Source organism: Balaenoptera musculus, chromosome 15, assembly GCF_009873245.2.
Source record: "Balaenoptera musculus isolate JJ_BM4_2016_0621 chromosome 15, mBalMus1.pri.v3, whole genome shotgun sequence".
In the NCBI taxonomy this organism is placed as follows: domain Eukaryota; kingdom Metazoa; phylum Chordata; class Mammalia; order Artiodactyla; family Balaenopteridae; genus Balaenoptera; species Balaenoptera musculus.
The window spans coordinates 6,417,563-6,430,987 of NC_045799.1; the positions used below are offsets into that span (position 1 = coordinate 6,417,563).

The 13,425-nt window shown below is 47.4% G+C and overlaps 1 protein-coding gene across 1 annotated transcript; it reads right to left on the bottom strand.

Moving 5' to 3' along the window:
• Positions 1–7,484: 7,484 nt before the first annotated feature.
• Positions 7,485–8,631, bottom strand: MC3R (melanocortin 3 receptor). Its single transcript, XM_036826669.1, has one exon. It carries the CDS (start codon positions 8,520–8,522, stop codon positions 7,560–7,562), a length of 963 nt encoding a protein of 320 aa, XP_036682564.1. The 5' UTR covers positions 8,523–8,631; the 3' UTR covers positions 7,485–7,559.
• Positions 8,632–13,425: the final 4,794 nt, after the last annotated feature.

Sequence of the window (13,425 nt, forward strand, 5' to 3'; positions counted from 1 at the left end):
ACTTTTCTGCAGGGTGATTCATGCCCAAGTCTGCAGTACCGATAACTCACCTGCTCGCTTCACTTCATCTTAGACAGCGGCTGCTGTGTGGAACGGCCGCCTGGGCCAGGAGGGGGCTAATGGAACATGGTTTCTGAAGACGGAAAACTGAAGATGATTTTACCTAATTATGACCCCTTTTGACTTCCCCAGGCTTTTCCTTTGGCCTTATGTGATGGGATCAATACATTTGCTTTGTCAAGAAAAGCCGCCTTAACTATGAGTTCCCAGCTGTGGAAAATTGTCTTGTCCTCAGTTTCGAAGTCTCCACTGTGGGCGGCTTCTCAGACTGGCAGCAGCAGCAGCAACTTGGCACCTGATAGGAATGCAGAGTCCCGGGCCCCCGCTCCCAGCCCTGTGATTCAGAATCTGCATTTCCACAAGATCTCCAGGGGATTTTGGGTGGCTTCTGTTTAAGAAGCCCCATAGGGTGAGCCCAGAATATAATAAAGTGACCCACTAACATTCTTTAATGATAATAATAACAGTAGGAATAACGTCAGGGGGCCCCCGGGACCGTGCTAAGGAGTCTTTGATGTACGATTTCATTGAAACTTCTCAACAACACTTGATGGAGGTGCTAACATTTTTCCCATTTTTCCTGGCAAGGAAACAGAAATAAACTGCCGATGTTGGTGAGAGGCAGGGCCCTGGACCGACCTCAGGTCTGGTCTGCTTCTAAAGTTCATGACCACAGGCTCTATGCTGCGATGTTCATCTGTGTGAATGAATGAAAGATGAGGTCTCAAGTTGCTTCCATTTGTTCATTCCCCAGATGTTTTCTGAGTGCCTGCTTTGGACCAGGCATGGGGGGTGTGGACTTGGAGAGGGATGGTGGAGCCCACCTCCCCATGGTGCTCCCAGGTCAGAGGGGCCATGGGAGGAGGAAGGGGAGGAGCAGGAGACGTGGATAAATGTTCACATCCCTACAGGCACTGCAAGTTCGTGTCCTGGGCTAACCTTGAGGGGGAACTCAGCCCTTTGCTGCTCCCCCAAAGGGAGATGCATTGCTCCAAGCACCGTGACCACATGCACATTAGATTTTGTCCCCACTAGACTTCTCGACCCTCCTTGTTCCTTCTGCAGACACAGCTCTCTGCCTGCTGGTCCACAGGCGCCGGGGATCCAGCCGCCTACTGAGTTTCTCACCATCGCTGGCAAAGGCACGCCTTTCCCTCGGGATGAGGCTGCCCAGAAAGGTTGCGTTAGCATCGTTGTATTCTCTGGTTTGATATCAGACCAGAAGTGCTCCGTACGGATTCATCTAAAGATGGAGGGGTCACTGAGGAGGGGATGGGTGACTCACCGCCCTGGAAACGTCGGTTTTGTTGTCTAGTTTTCTACTTCCTTTTCATACCTTAATTAGAAACGTTTCCGTTTTCTAATGTAACCCTCAGAAGGTAGAGGGTAAGGCAAGTAAAATAGGGTGGCAGATCAGAAGTTTCCTTGAATCATCTCTAGGGGTTAGTTTTTGTTTTCATTTCTAGTTAATTCTTTTTGCACATCTAATCTTAGTGTGTTAAACCCAGTATGTAAACCAGGTCACGGGAGAGCCCGTCTCCCTGGGCTTGGAGCCCTTCCCTCGTCTTAGTCTCAGCCCCTCTTTTCTCCTCTCCCTCCCACCAGCCCCCCCTCTTGCTCCACCCCCCGACCCCCCATTGGCCCCTGCGGTTTGTCAGGATGCTGTTGGTTACACGTGCAGTAGCTCGGTAACCGAGTGTCCAGGCTTAGCACCAGCTTCAGGCGTACTTGGAGGCAGGCATCAAATGAGCAGAGCAGGAATCCCGTCTCTTTCATCCGCCTGCTTTTTTTTTTTTTTTAGCATCTTTATTGGAGTATAATTGCTTTACGATGGTGTGTTAGTTTCTGCTTTATAACAAAGTGAATCAGTTATACATACACATATGTTCCCGTATCTCTTCCCTCTTGCATCTCCGCCTGCTTTTTTGATGCTGGCTTCCTCCTCGGATGCTCCTCCCGCAGCCCCAGGCAACTTGGTACCCAGAGGGCCAGGGGAGGGAGGGCCTTTCTTTCTCAGTAGTTCAAGTACTGAGAGTCTCCTGGGGCTGCCTTGGGTCTTGTGCCCAAGACGTGGAGGACTCATGAGCCGGGCACCACCCTCGTGGCTGGTGTTGAGGGGGCTCTGTGTCACCTGATCCGCAGTCCTGAGGCAGCGGTCACCTGTGACCGCCATGGACAAGGGCAAAGGTTGAGACCCTCCCGTCGAGTCCAGCTCTGCCAGCCGCAGAGATGTGTGACTGAAGCCCATAGGCAGTGACAGTCTCGCTCACGGCCACACCAGCCTTGAGCCACTCCTCGTCCCGGGCTCTCCTGAGTTTCAGCTCAGAGTTTCCTCTGTTGACTCCCCAGTGTTTTCAGAGAGAGGCAGACTGTTTTCTTGCCTGATAAACAGAATCCTTCAAAGCACCTCCTGTGGCGTTCGCCCTAAAGGACCATCTGTGACATTGCTCTTGTGTTGCCTCTGATGGTGAGTGGGATGTGCCAGCTCTTAACAATCCAGCACGTGTCACAGCATAAACGGAATAAACACAGGGAAGGATTTTTTTTCCTCCTACAGTTAGAAACGAAGAAGGACGCTTTTTCTTCTTTGTTTCTCAGGATTGTACACGTATTTATTTTTCAGGTCAGACCTGTGCTCTTTGACATTCGGGGAAATGAGTCAATTATTCACGTATTTCATGGGACATGCACTTTTTGGCTTGAGCAACTCACATCATTAGCTGCTTCCCACTGCCACTCAACTGCTGGCTCTGGGGGTAGACATGCTTTCTGTGTCGCCTGATGAAAAAATGGCCAAAAGGATAATTTGTAAGAACGTTTCTGTATATTTATTATACTTCCATTAAAAAGTACACAAAGTTCTCTGTTGGGGTTGAGAGCTGCTGAAGCCCCTTCAAGCCTGGAGAGCATCGCTACGGCCACGTGCTGCATCACGCAGTGGGATTGCGGGCGATGCATGGACCGTGGAGCCTGGCTGTGGCTTAGTCCCAGCTCTGCTCCTCGAGTTCTGAGGAGCCTGGGTCTGGATGATTAACCTCCTCCATGATCCTAAGTTTCCTTGTCTACAGGACAAGACATTAATAGTGCTTACCTCACAGGGTTTTCATGAGAATTCAACGAGTTAATATATCTAAGTGCTTAGTCCAATGTCTGGCACATAATAGCAATAATACTAGGTAAGGCATTTTATTATTATTACGTTTTACTGATTTGGCTCTCAAATAAGTGTTTTTACGTGAGAAAGGTTGAGTTCTTCATTTGAAGGGTTTACTTTTATTCTGTGCTTTGTCATCTGTTTCTTCCCAGTTTCTGGGTTTATGTTGGTTCTTGGATGGCCCAACATCAATTGCAGGTGCTTGACATCCTGACAGGAAATGGTGATGGGAAAGAGATTTAAGCCCCTGGGGTACTGGTTTTTGTTATTTTTAAGAAATCAGCGGCGCTTGTCGGTTTAGGTGGTTCTGCAAGTTTGGTGTGCATGGTAATCACCTGTGGATTGTTGAAAATTTCAGATGCCTGACATTACCCCTGATCACCTGGATCACAGATTTCAGAGAGCAGGCTGGTTTCTCAAACTCCACATTTGTTACTGATAGTCACCAAATTTGAGGATCACTGGTGTGTTATATTCTGTTTGGTTAGACTTGAACTCACCTTTAAGTGTATTCATGAAGTCACTTATTCATTCAGCATATTTTTTATTGATCCATGCCAATTACTGCTTTCTGGGGGGAGAGGTTGATGATAATTAAACAAACAAATTAACAAGAAAATATAAAATAGTTATAAGATCTGTGATAAAACAATACTTCATGTGAGTGACTGGGGTCTTCTTTAGAAAGAGAGCAGGAAAGGCATCTCTGAGGATTGGGCTGGAGCCTGAAGGATAAGAAGGTTCCAATCATGGGAAGATACGGGGAAAGAGACTTCAGGTAGGGAAAACAGCAGGCACAAAGATCTTGGGGCGGGAATGAGTACGGCGAGTTTGAGTCCAATGAGGGGGGAGTATGGGTGGGCACGGGGGGTTGGGGACTTACTGGGGGAGATCAGATCGTTAGGGCTTTGTAGGGCAGGGTAAGGAAGTGGAATTTTATTCAAAGCCACTGAAGAATTTTGAGCAGGAGTGTGATGTTATCTGATTTAGATCTTTAAATGGTTGCACTGACTGCTGTGTAGAGAATGGATTTTAGTGGAAGTGAGGGTGGGTAAACGTTTTCAGCCAAGGAGGCTGGAGTGGTTGTAGCCCCCAGCCCCACAGAAAAACATCACAATTAAGCTCAAAAGTTCAACTTAAATAAGGACAACAGGCAATGATTTCTAGGGGTGCTGGAAGACAACCTCTGCAGTGAGTCTGCCTTGGCCATAGGGGGGTGAAAGTGAACATAACAAATGAATGAAAATCATAATGTGCTTTTATTTCCAAAAATTAAGCATTTTTGAACCTAACCGTCCCCCTGCTTAAAATGCACAGTGGGTTCTCATGTGAAGATCTGGGAAAGTGGTCATGGAGGAGACAATGACAGCCTAATGTCCAGGGTTGTTCACCCCAGAAATGGATGCACTGCCAGGGCTACCCACAGACTTTGGAAAAGTATAGCACGTAAAAGGATGAATTGTCTTCTTGGTTTTTATGACAACTCGATGGACACGCTATTTTGAACATGTGGACTCGTGGTTGTAGAAATATGCATTAAAGCCTCGCTTCATAGTGATACGTGCCTCTGAGGGGACCGGGCCATGGCCCAACTATGCTGTTTCCAGGAGAAGTGCTAGGGTGTCCAGGTTGTGCTTGGGAGTCGGGGGCGGGCAGCCCAAGTTTGAATCTCCACTTCTCTGCTTGTAGCTGAGTTTCCATAGACTCCTTAACCTCCCTGAGTTTCAGATGCCTTATCTGTAAATAAGGAGGGTCCCAGTGTTTGCCTGAAGGGGTGATTGCAGGGGTCAAAGAAGCAAGTGCTTGTAAGGTACTTAGCACAGTTCCTGGCATGGGGTCAGCACTGCACACAGATGTGTATTTTTGGCTGTGCATTATGCTCATTTGAAAGTCCTCTGTGTCCTTGCTATTTAAAAGGTGGTCCCCAGACCAATAGCCACATCCCCTGGGAGCTTGTCAGAGTCAGAAATGCAGAATCTTAGGCTCCACTCCTGACCTGCTGAATTAGCTTTTGCACTTGAACAGGATCCCGGGTGATTCCAGCAGGCGTTTCTGTTCAGAAGCACTGCTCTCAGCTAAAATGTACGTAGAAAGGACAGCTGGATCAGTTTTGATTATGGAAAGCTGTCGGCAGCATCGTGTTGGTGCAAAAAGACATCAGCACCAGGGCACAAAATATACAGTGACCCTAACTTAGCTGGGCATTCTTGGGCAAGCACGTAACCCCTCTGGGACTAAGTTTCTTTATGTGTAAAGTGACTCACCTATGTTAGAGGTTTGTTGACAAGATAAATGAAATAATGTGAAAGCTGATATAAAAGAGTGAAAAATACGTTATTTTTATCTTGTTTACATAGAAAAGGGACATCATAATTCCTATAGCTGTTAATACAATTTTCAAAGAATTCGATTCCCCATTTTCCACATTAACTTGCCTTGTGGCAGTGGACAAGACCTATTATTTGGTGTCTCGATTATAATAATGGAGTGACAGTGACCCAGGAATTTCAGTCTGGTATTTTTGTAAACTAAATGGGAGAGTTCTGTAGTTTGGCTAAAAGGCATTGCCCTAGAAAAGACCAGCACTGTGGTCAATGAAGATGTTTATGCCATTTACAAAATAGTCACAGAATTGCAGTGTCACGTACGATGGCCACGAGCAGAAGTCACCAGGATGCTTCCAGGTGGTGTGGTTCAATGTGACACATGTTTATCAGCCACAAAAGCCTTTTATTATTTCCAAACATCACAATCAAAGCAAGAAACAAGTAATATTGTTCACATCAGCACAGATCAAGTACAAGAAACCCCAATATATTCCAGCACAAGAAAAATGCGCAGTTGTATACCAAAGACACAGCATAGTATAAGAATTCATGGCGGCGGGGGGGGGGGGCGGAATGTGAGGACAGCCGGAAAACACAGCTTGAGGTCCTCTGTGGTGGAAGGGGGTCTGATGGATGCACGTAGCACACGACCACGGACAGCGCTTATCAGCGAATCTTGCCCTGTGTTCACAGGAGTGAATCACTTTACTTGATACGGTATAGACCTTGATAACAGGGTCACCCAACTTTAACACCATGTCGAGCAAAAGGAGCAGTGAACCAGAAACCATCCTCCTTAATAGATCACATCACATAGATAAAATGTGATAGAGGCACAGTTCTTAAGAGCAAAAACAGCTTCCAAGAAAGCCACAGGAAGCTCACAGACTCTAACTCTCCAAAACAACTGTCAAGCAATTTCTTGAGACACATGGCTTCCTACTCATGACTGCCTCTCTTGTTTTAAAGACAGAAAAGGAATAATAGGAAAAACTGCTTTTTTAAGATAGGGAAATGTATACTTTAAAATAGCAAGGTATCAAAATACTTTGTACACAGGTATGTTCTGATTTTCCAAAGCACTTTATCTCTATTTCAATATTTTGAAAACTGCCCTGTGTTGAATGTATAAAAACCCAACAAGAACAACCATAACAACAAAAATAGAAGTGGGTTACATCCCCATGCTGTTTGCAGGGGGTGGAGGCTGGTGTGGGGTGTGGTCAAGAAGAGGGGCAAACAGCATAGCGTTACTTCTTCCACAAAGTCTGTTGTTTTTAGGAAATGGTTTTACCATAAATAGAGTAGTAGACTAGAAACCCAGTCTCGTATGAAATGAGAGCAAAGCCATCCAAGCAGCTGGCAGCCGGAGGTTGGTAGCCGTAACAGGTTTGCTTGGGAGAGATTCAAACCACCCTCACTGTTACTGCGAATCCTTCAGTCTGACCTGAAGCGTGAAGGCATGGGTGGGAAGCACGGTGCAGGCAGGCATCACAGAGCCTGGGTGCGCGAAGATGAATGCAGAAAGCGCCCAGAGCAGCCTCCACGGACTTCCCCCAGTGACTATTCGGGAAATCAGAGTTTGTGACTTAACCCACGTTGGCATCCTTTCAGAGAGCCTGTTCTAGACCATTTTCTCCTTTCAAAAGGCTTTCTGCAGGCTTAAAAACAAAAGACACACTGGGACTCCCCTGGTGGTCCAGTGGCTAAGACTCCATGCTCCCCGTGCAGGGGGCCTGGGTTCAATCCCTGGTCAGGGAACTAACTAGATCCCACATGCCGCAACAAAGAGTTTGCATGCTGCAACAAAGATCCTGCCTGCTGCAACTAAGACCTGGCGCAGCCAGAAAAAAGCCCCCAAAACCCCCAAAACAACAACAACAACAAAAAGACACGACCAAGACTGTAAACACATTTTTATGTCTCTTAAGTATTTTTTCCCCCTTCTTTTTGAACACTTTGGCTGGATGGAGGGTCGAAAGTGACCAGACTGATAACCCTTCCTGTGGTCCTGCATCCTATGCAACGTTCATGCCATTGCAGCTGCAGAGAATCTCCTTGAAGGTGTTGCGCAGCTCCAGGCTGCGGAAGGCGTAGATCAAGGGGTCGATGATGGAGTTGCACATGATGAGGACCAGGTAGGTGTTGAAGTGGGCGGTGTAGCAGACGCAGTAGGGGTTGGTGGGGCAGGTTATGATGAGGACGAGGTGGAGAAAGAAGGGCGCCCAGCAGAAGATGAACACCCCCAGCAGGATGGTGATGGTGACGGCCCCCCTCATGCACGAGTGCTGCTGCGGCGCCACCCCGATGGCGGGTGGCAGTGCCGCGATGCGCTTGACGTGCAGCCGGGCGAAGAGGAACATGTGCACGTAGAGGGTGCCCATGAGAAGCAGCATGGTCAGGAACATGGTGACGAGGCACACGATGACCGTCTTGCTCTCGGAGTAGACGATGAACACCACGCCGCAGACGCCGCAGCACAGCCAGATGGCCGCGATCAGGCCGAGCGCCTTCCTCACGGTCACGAGGCTGTGGTAGCGGAGCGCGTAGAAGATGCTGACGTACCTGTCGACGGCGATGGCCAGGAGGTTGCAGACGGAGGCCACCAGGGAGATGCAGATCATGGAGTCGAAGACGTTGTCCATGTGCTGGAGGAACCGGTCCTCGAAGGTCAGGTAGTCGCTGTTGACGATGGCGATCATGATGGTCTCCAGGGCGTTGGACACGCTCACCAGCATGTCGGCCACGGCCAGGCTGCAGAGGAAGAAGTACATGGGAGAGTGCAGGTTGCTGTTCCTGACCACGGCCAGGATGACCAGGATGTTCTCCATCAGGCTGGTGATGCCCAGAGCCAGGAAGACCTCAGGCTTGATGAACACCTGCTCGCAGAAGCTCCTGCCACTCTGGTTGCTGAAGGAAGGGTGCTCTGAGCCATTAGGCAGCGTTGGCTGAGCAGAGAGCAGGCAGCACGAAGCATTCATTGCCAACAGACGGCTGATCGGAGCCGGGGCTCCAGCAGGGTCCAGAGGCTGCGGCTGCGGCTGCTGGTTACAGGAAAAGAAAGAAATCTCCCTCTAGATCCCTCTTTTGGATGCTTGTCCAGTCTAGACTTAGATTTTGTTCTTCCACAGAATAAAAGGATGAAGGGAGGGAGAGAGAGAGAGAAAGTCAGCCTGGAGACGTACAGAGAACTTTCCTCTGCTTCTCCACGACAAACAGTTTTATAGATACTCTGTCTTATCTCCCTCCCTTCTTACCTTCCTTCCTTCTCTCTCCCTCTCAGCCTCTCTCACATCCCCACCTGGGAATAAAAAACCAGCCACTGGCTGCTACAGTTACGGCGGTTTTCATAGCAAGACAGAAGAAGTGGTACCTGTTGTTAGGAGTGAGGGGTGGACACTCAGTTTTTATACATTGGCTGGAGGCAAAGAATTCCTACTTAATCTTCAGCGCAGCGAAATGACCACTGAGCATCGGGGCGCCTCTCTGACTGACAGCAGTACCGGCTCCAGGGCTTGGAAAGAGATTAAAAAGCAGCCTGGTGCCCTCTGCAGGCCAGGCTGCTTATCTGTTCACTGGCTTGGCTGAGCAGTGTTTATTTGTCATGGAAATGGCCACAGCCATCCTTTCATCCATTTATTTGTTCATTCATTTTTTTTTGAGGGGGGGTGGGGTGGGTAGCAAACACTTATTAAGCACCTACCACGTGTCAGGTTTCTGCCCAGTGTGGGAAATTCAGTGGTGAGCAAGACAGACACGCTGTCCCTATTTCCCCCAAACTCAGAGTCTGAGGTGGGAGATGAGAAATCAGGCAATGATATTACAGTGTGATGAATGCTTGAATCGGGGAATGCCAGTGGGCTGAGGGAGCCTGGAGGGGGCCCCCTAACCTGGATGGTCAAAGGAAATTCCTGGAGGAAGGAGTATCTAAGCTTTGACGTCAAGGAATTAGAGGCGATACTCAGCGGTGAGTGGGGACTGGGGTCGAGGAGGTAGAAGAGGATTCTGGGCAGAGAGAATAACATGCCTACAACCTGGAGGCTACAAGCAGTGGTTCTGCACCCTGGCCGTGGGAATCATCTGTAGAATGTGGGCGCGGGGATTGCACTTGACCTCCTGAATCAGAATCACCCAGGGGCAGGACCTGGGCAAGTGTGTTTTCAACTTTTGACGGGTGATGGGGGGACATAGCCAAGGTTGAGATCTACGGAAAAGCAAGCTTGGTGTTTTTGAAGAACTTTAAGTGGTTTTCTCTGGCCGGAGTGTGGAGCTGGGAGACACAACTTGAGAAATGAGGCTGCAATTATTATTATTTTTTTAAGGCGAGAGGTGCCTGGATCTTGAAGGACAGCCACATGTGGGAGTTTGGACCGTATCCCGAAGGCTGCAGGGGCTGTGGAAGAGATGAGATGGGGTTTGCATTTTAGAAAGAGTCCTCATTGCACAGTGGAGACTGGATTGGGAGGGGATGAGCCCGGAGCTTGGGAGGCCCGGGCTGCAGAGATTCAGGGTGAGATGATGGTGGCCTGAAGCAAGGAGGTGACCATGGGGCCATGGGAGGAGTGGACAGAGATATTTAGGACGTAGGGGCCTGGAGATTCGAGTGTGATGGTACATGGGATGGTGGGAGAGGGACAGCCCAGGGAACACCTCCGCTTCCTCCTTAAGTAACAGGGAGGATGGAGATGCCATTTGAGCTGGACAATGTAAAAGGCAGAATTTAGCAGTTGACTTTAATGCTTAGGTCATGTCAGATGTGATGCTGCACAGGAGGGCGATGTAAACTCTGGACACACTGAGTCCTGTTGCTGCCCCACCCGTCACATACCCACACATCACTTCCGGGTGGATTGATGCTCTAACCGTCCAACTGTCATCTAACTGTGTATGTGACTGTGTGTGTGTATTAGATAGAAGAAACATGCATATGAAATAGAAGAAAATTTAGAAAATTTATAACACGTTGGGGTGGAGAGGTCTTCTTTAGCAAGATGGGTGACCAGAAATTAAGTGTGGAAAAAAATCAACGTAAACAAAATCAGAAGACAAACAGGAAGAAGACACTTGCCATAGGCAAAGATTACTGTCTCTTCTATACAAAGAATACATTCACATTAATAAGAAAAAGATGATTCACCTCTTAGAACACAGGGCAAAAGATAGGAATAGGAATTCACTGAAGAGGAAATGCAGGTGGCCAATTAACCTATGAAAAGATATTCAGCCTTCTGGGGAGTCAGGGAAATGCAAATCAAAACAAGACTTCAGGTTGACAAGAATGAAAAAGATATCAAATTCAGCAGAGAGCGTTGGAAGAACACTTTCATGCATTCCTAGTGTTTGGGGATAGTCTCGTCAGTTTCAGTTTCTACTAAAATAAAGAAATACACCTGAATATGGATCCCAGTCCGTGAACTGAGGGGGCATGAGAAACACTTCTATTTATTTTCAACAAAGTGACTTCATTTCTGATGCTAAGCCACGCATGTTCCAGGTTGGGGAAAAGCACAATCCTAATCCTTTTGGGGGTTTCTCTTCCTCACCCTCAGGCTCCCACCCAGAGGTGTGTTTATACTGTCCTGGTCTGTGGTTTCAGGGGCACTCATCTTACCTGTAAAGCTAAGACTACTAGGTCTTTCCCCTGCTCTCTGCTTGGCCTGGGCTGAGCACTGACCATCTTTCTCTGCTTCTGTCCTCTGATTTTAGCATCCTTGAGAGAGAGCAGATGGGGCCTGGCACATCAAACCTGCATTCTCAGAGGTACCCTCATTGCTAATGAGTGTTGATTTGTTCTCCTGTAAACGCTCATCTCTGCTTTCCTGAGGGAGCAGCACAAATACATCCTTACTTTTTAGTTGAATCTTCTATAAATGAATTGGCTTTATTAACAACAATTGCAAGATACGAAAGTCTCTGTCAGCGTTTTGATATGTTGTTGGCACATGTGTGGGTGCCTGTTTTGAATCTGTTACAATAAACTGTAACAAGATTCTTATCCTAAGAAATAATCCACTTGGGTGTTCTCTCTATCCAAAAAGCTCTTCCCGAATGTTGTGCCTGACATATTCCTCTTATTCTTCAAGACCCAGCTCAAATGTCAGTTATTTTTTTTTGGCCACTTTCTTATTTGCCCTTCAACTACCCTGCCCCCTTTCCCCCAAAGCCGACAGAGTTGGGCACTCCTTCCCCTCCCTCGTGACATGCAGACTGTTACATAATTATAGGTCACATCCCATCCCACTGACATGGGACAGCACTGGCCAGAGGGCATTAGAACCAACGCTTAGATGTTATCATGGATCCTAATTGTTTCTGAGGGGGAGATTCCTCTGATGCCTGCATCTCCATTCACTCCTAGGCCCACTTCTGATTTCAGCCGCCTCTTGCTGGACAGTTCCCTGCAAGGTTGGTTTCAAATCACAAGGTCGGTCAGGTCCCAGGTCGAAGGGGCTCCACCCACATTCTGCCCCAGGATCTTCTCTGATGTGCGGGTGGGTGGTGGCCCTCCTAGCCTGATCCACTTCAGCTTGGAAGTGAGGGGGAGTGAACACCACCTGGGACAACCCTCAACTAATGAGGGCTGGAGCCAATGGGCACCTCTCAAGCCTCCTGCCCTTCAGGCGGACATCCAGAGATGCCTTGTGTGCTGCCCAGATGTCCCATGACATTGAGCCCTCATCACCCACAGCAGCAACCTTGATAAAGTGTCTTTTATTTTTATTTATTTTTTAATTGAGGTATAGTTGATTTACAATGTTGCGTTAGTTTCTGGTGTACAGCAAAGTGATTCAGCTGAACTCAATCCCTGAAACAAGACCATATTTAGTCATCTCTAATTTCTATCAGAATCACATCAGGTGCTCAATAAATGTTTGAAAGGAAGAAGCTCATAGCTTTCTTTTTCCATTCTAGACCATCTTAATTGTATAAAAAACTGATAGACCCTACTTTTTTTAAAAAATTTATTTATTTTTATTTATTTTATGGCTGTGTTGGGTCTTCGTTTCTGTGTGAGGGCTTTCTCTAGTTGTGGCAAGTGGGGGCCACTCTTCATCGCGGTGCGCAGGCCTCTCACTGTCGCGGCCTCTCTTGTTGCGGAGCACAGGCTCCAGACGTGCAGGCTCAGTAATCGTGGCTCATGGGCCCAGTTGCTCCGCGGCATGTGGGATCCTCCCAGACCAGGGCTCGAACCCGTGTCCCCTGCATTGGCAGGCAGGTTCTTAACCACTGCGCCACCAGGGAAGCCCCGGACCCTACTTTTTATGTACTCTCAGGAAGTGACTCCATTTGTCTGTAATTTTATCTATAATTTTCTCTCCTATTAGACCTTATGCCACTTGTGGGTAGGAACTGTCTTACTCCTCTTTATATACCAGCATGTAGCAAAATTGACCGCATCAAATATTATTGAAGTAGAGCCACTTTGGAAAACAACTATCAAAAATGTAAAAAGCAGACCATAGATTTACTATATGACTCTTAGTAACTGCTCTCCTAGATACCTACCCAAGAGAAATGAAAACACATGTCCACACAAATTCTTGAATGTGAATGTCCATAGCAACATTTTCATAGTAGTCAGATTGTGGAAACAATGTAATGTCCATCAGCTGGTGAGGATAGACAAGGTCATTTGGGTCATTTGTTTGTACATCCATACAATGGTGCACTGTTCATCAATAAAAAGGAATGAAATACTGATACGTACACAACAGGAATGAACCTCGAAAACATTACACTAAGTAAAAGAAGTCAGACATAAAAGACGACATTTTGTATGTTTCCATTTATATGAAGTGTCCAGAAAAAGACAAATCTATAAAGACAGAAAGTAGATAAGTAATTGCCTAGGACTAGGGCTGGCAGTGGTGTTTAACTATAAAT

Coding starts and splice junctions, on each gene's coding strand:
- MC3R (XM_036826669.1), bottom strand. CDS start 8,522: ATGAATGCTTCGTGCTGCCTGCTCTCTGCTCAGCCAACGCTGCCTAAT.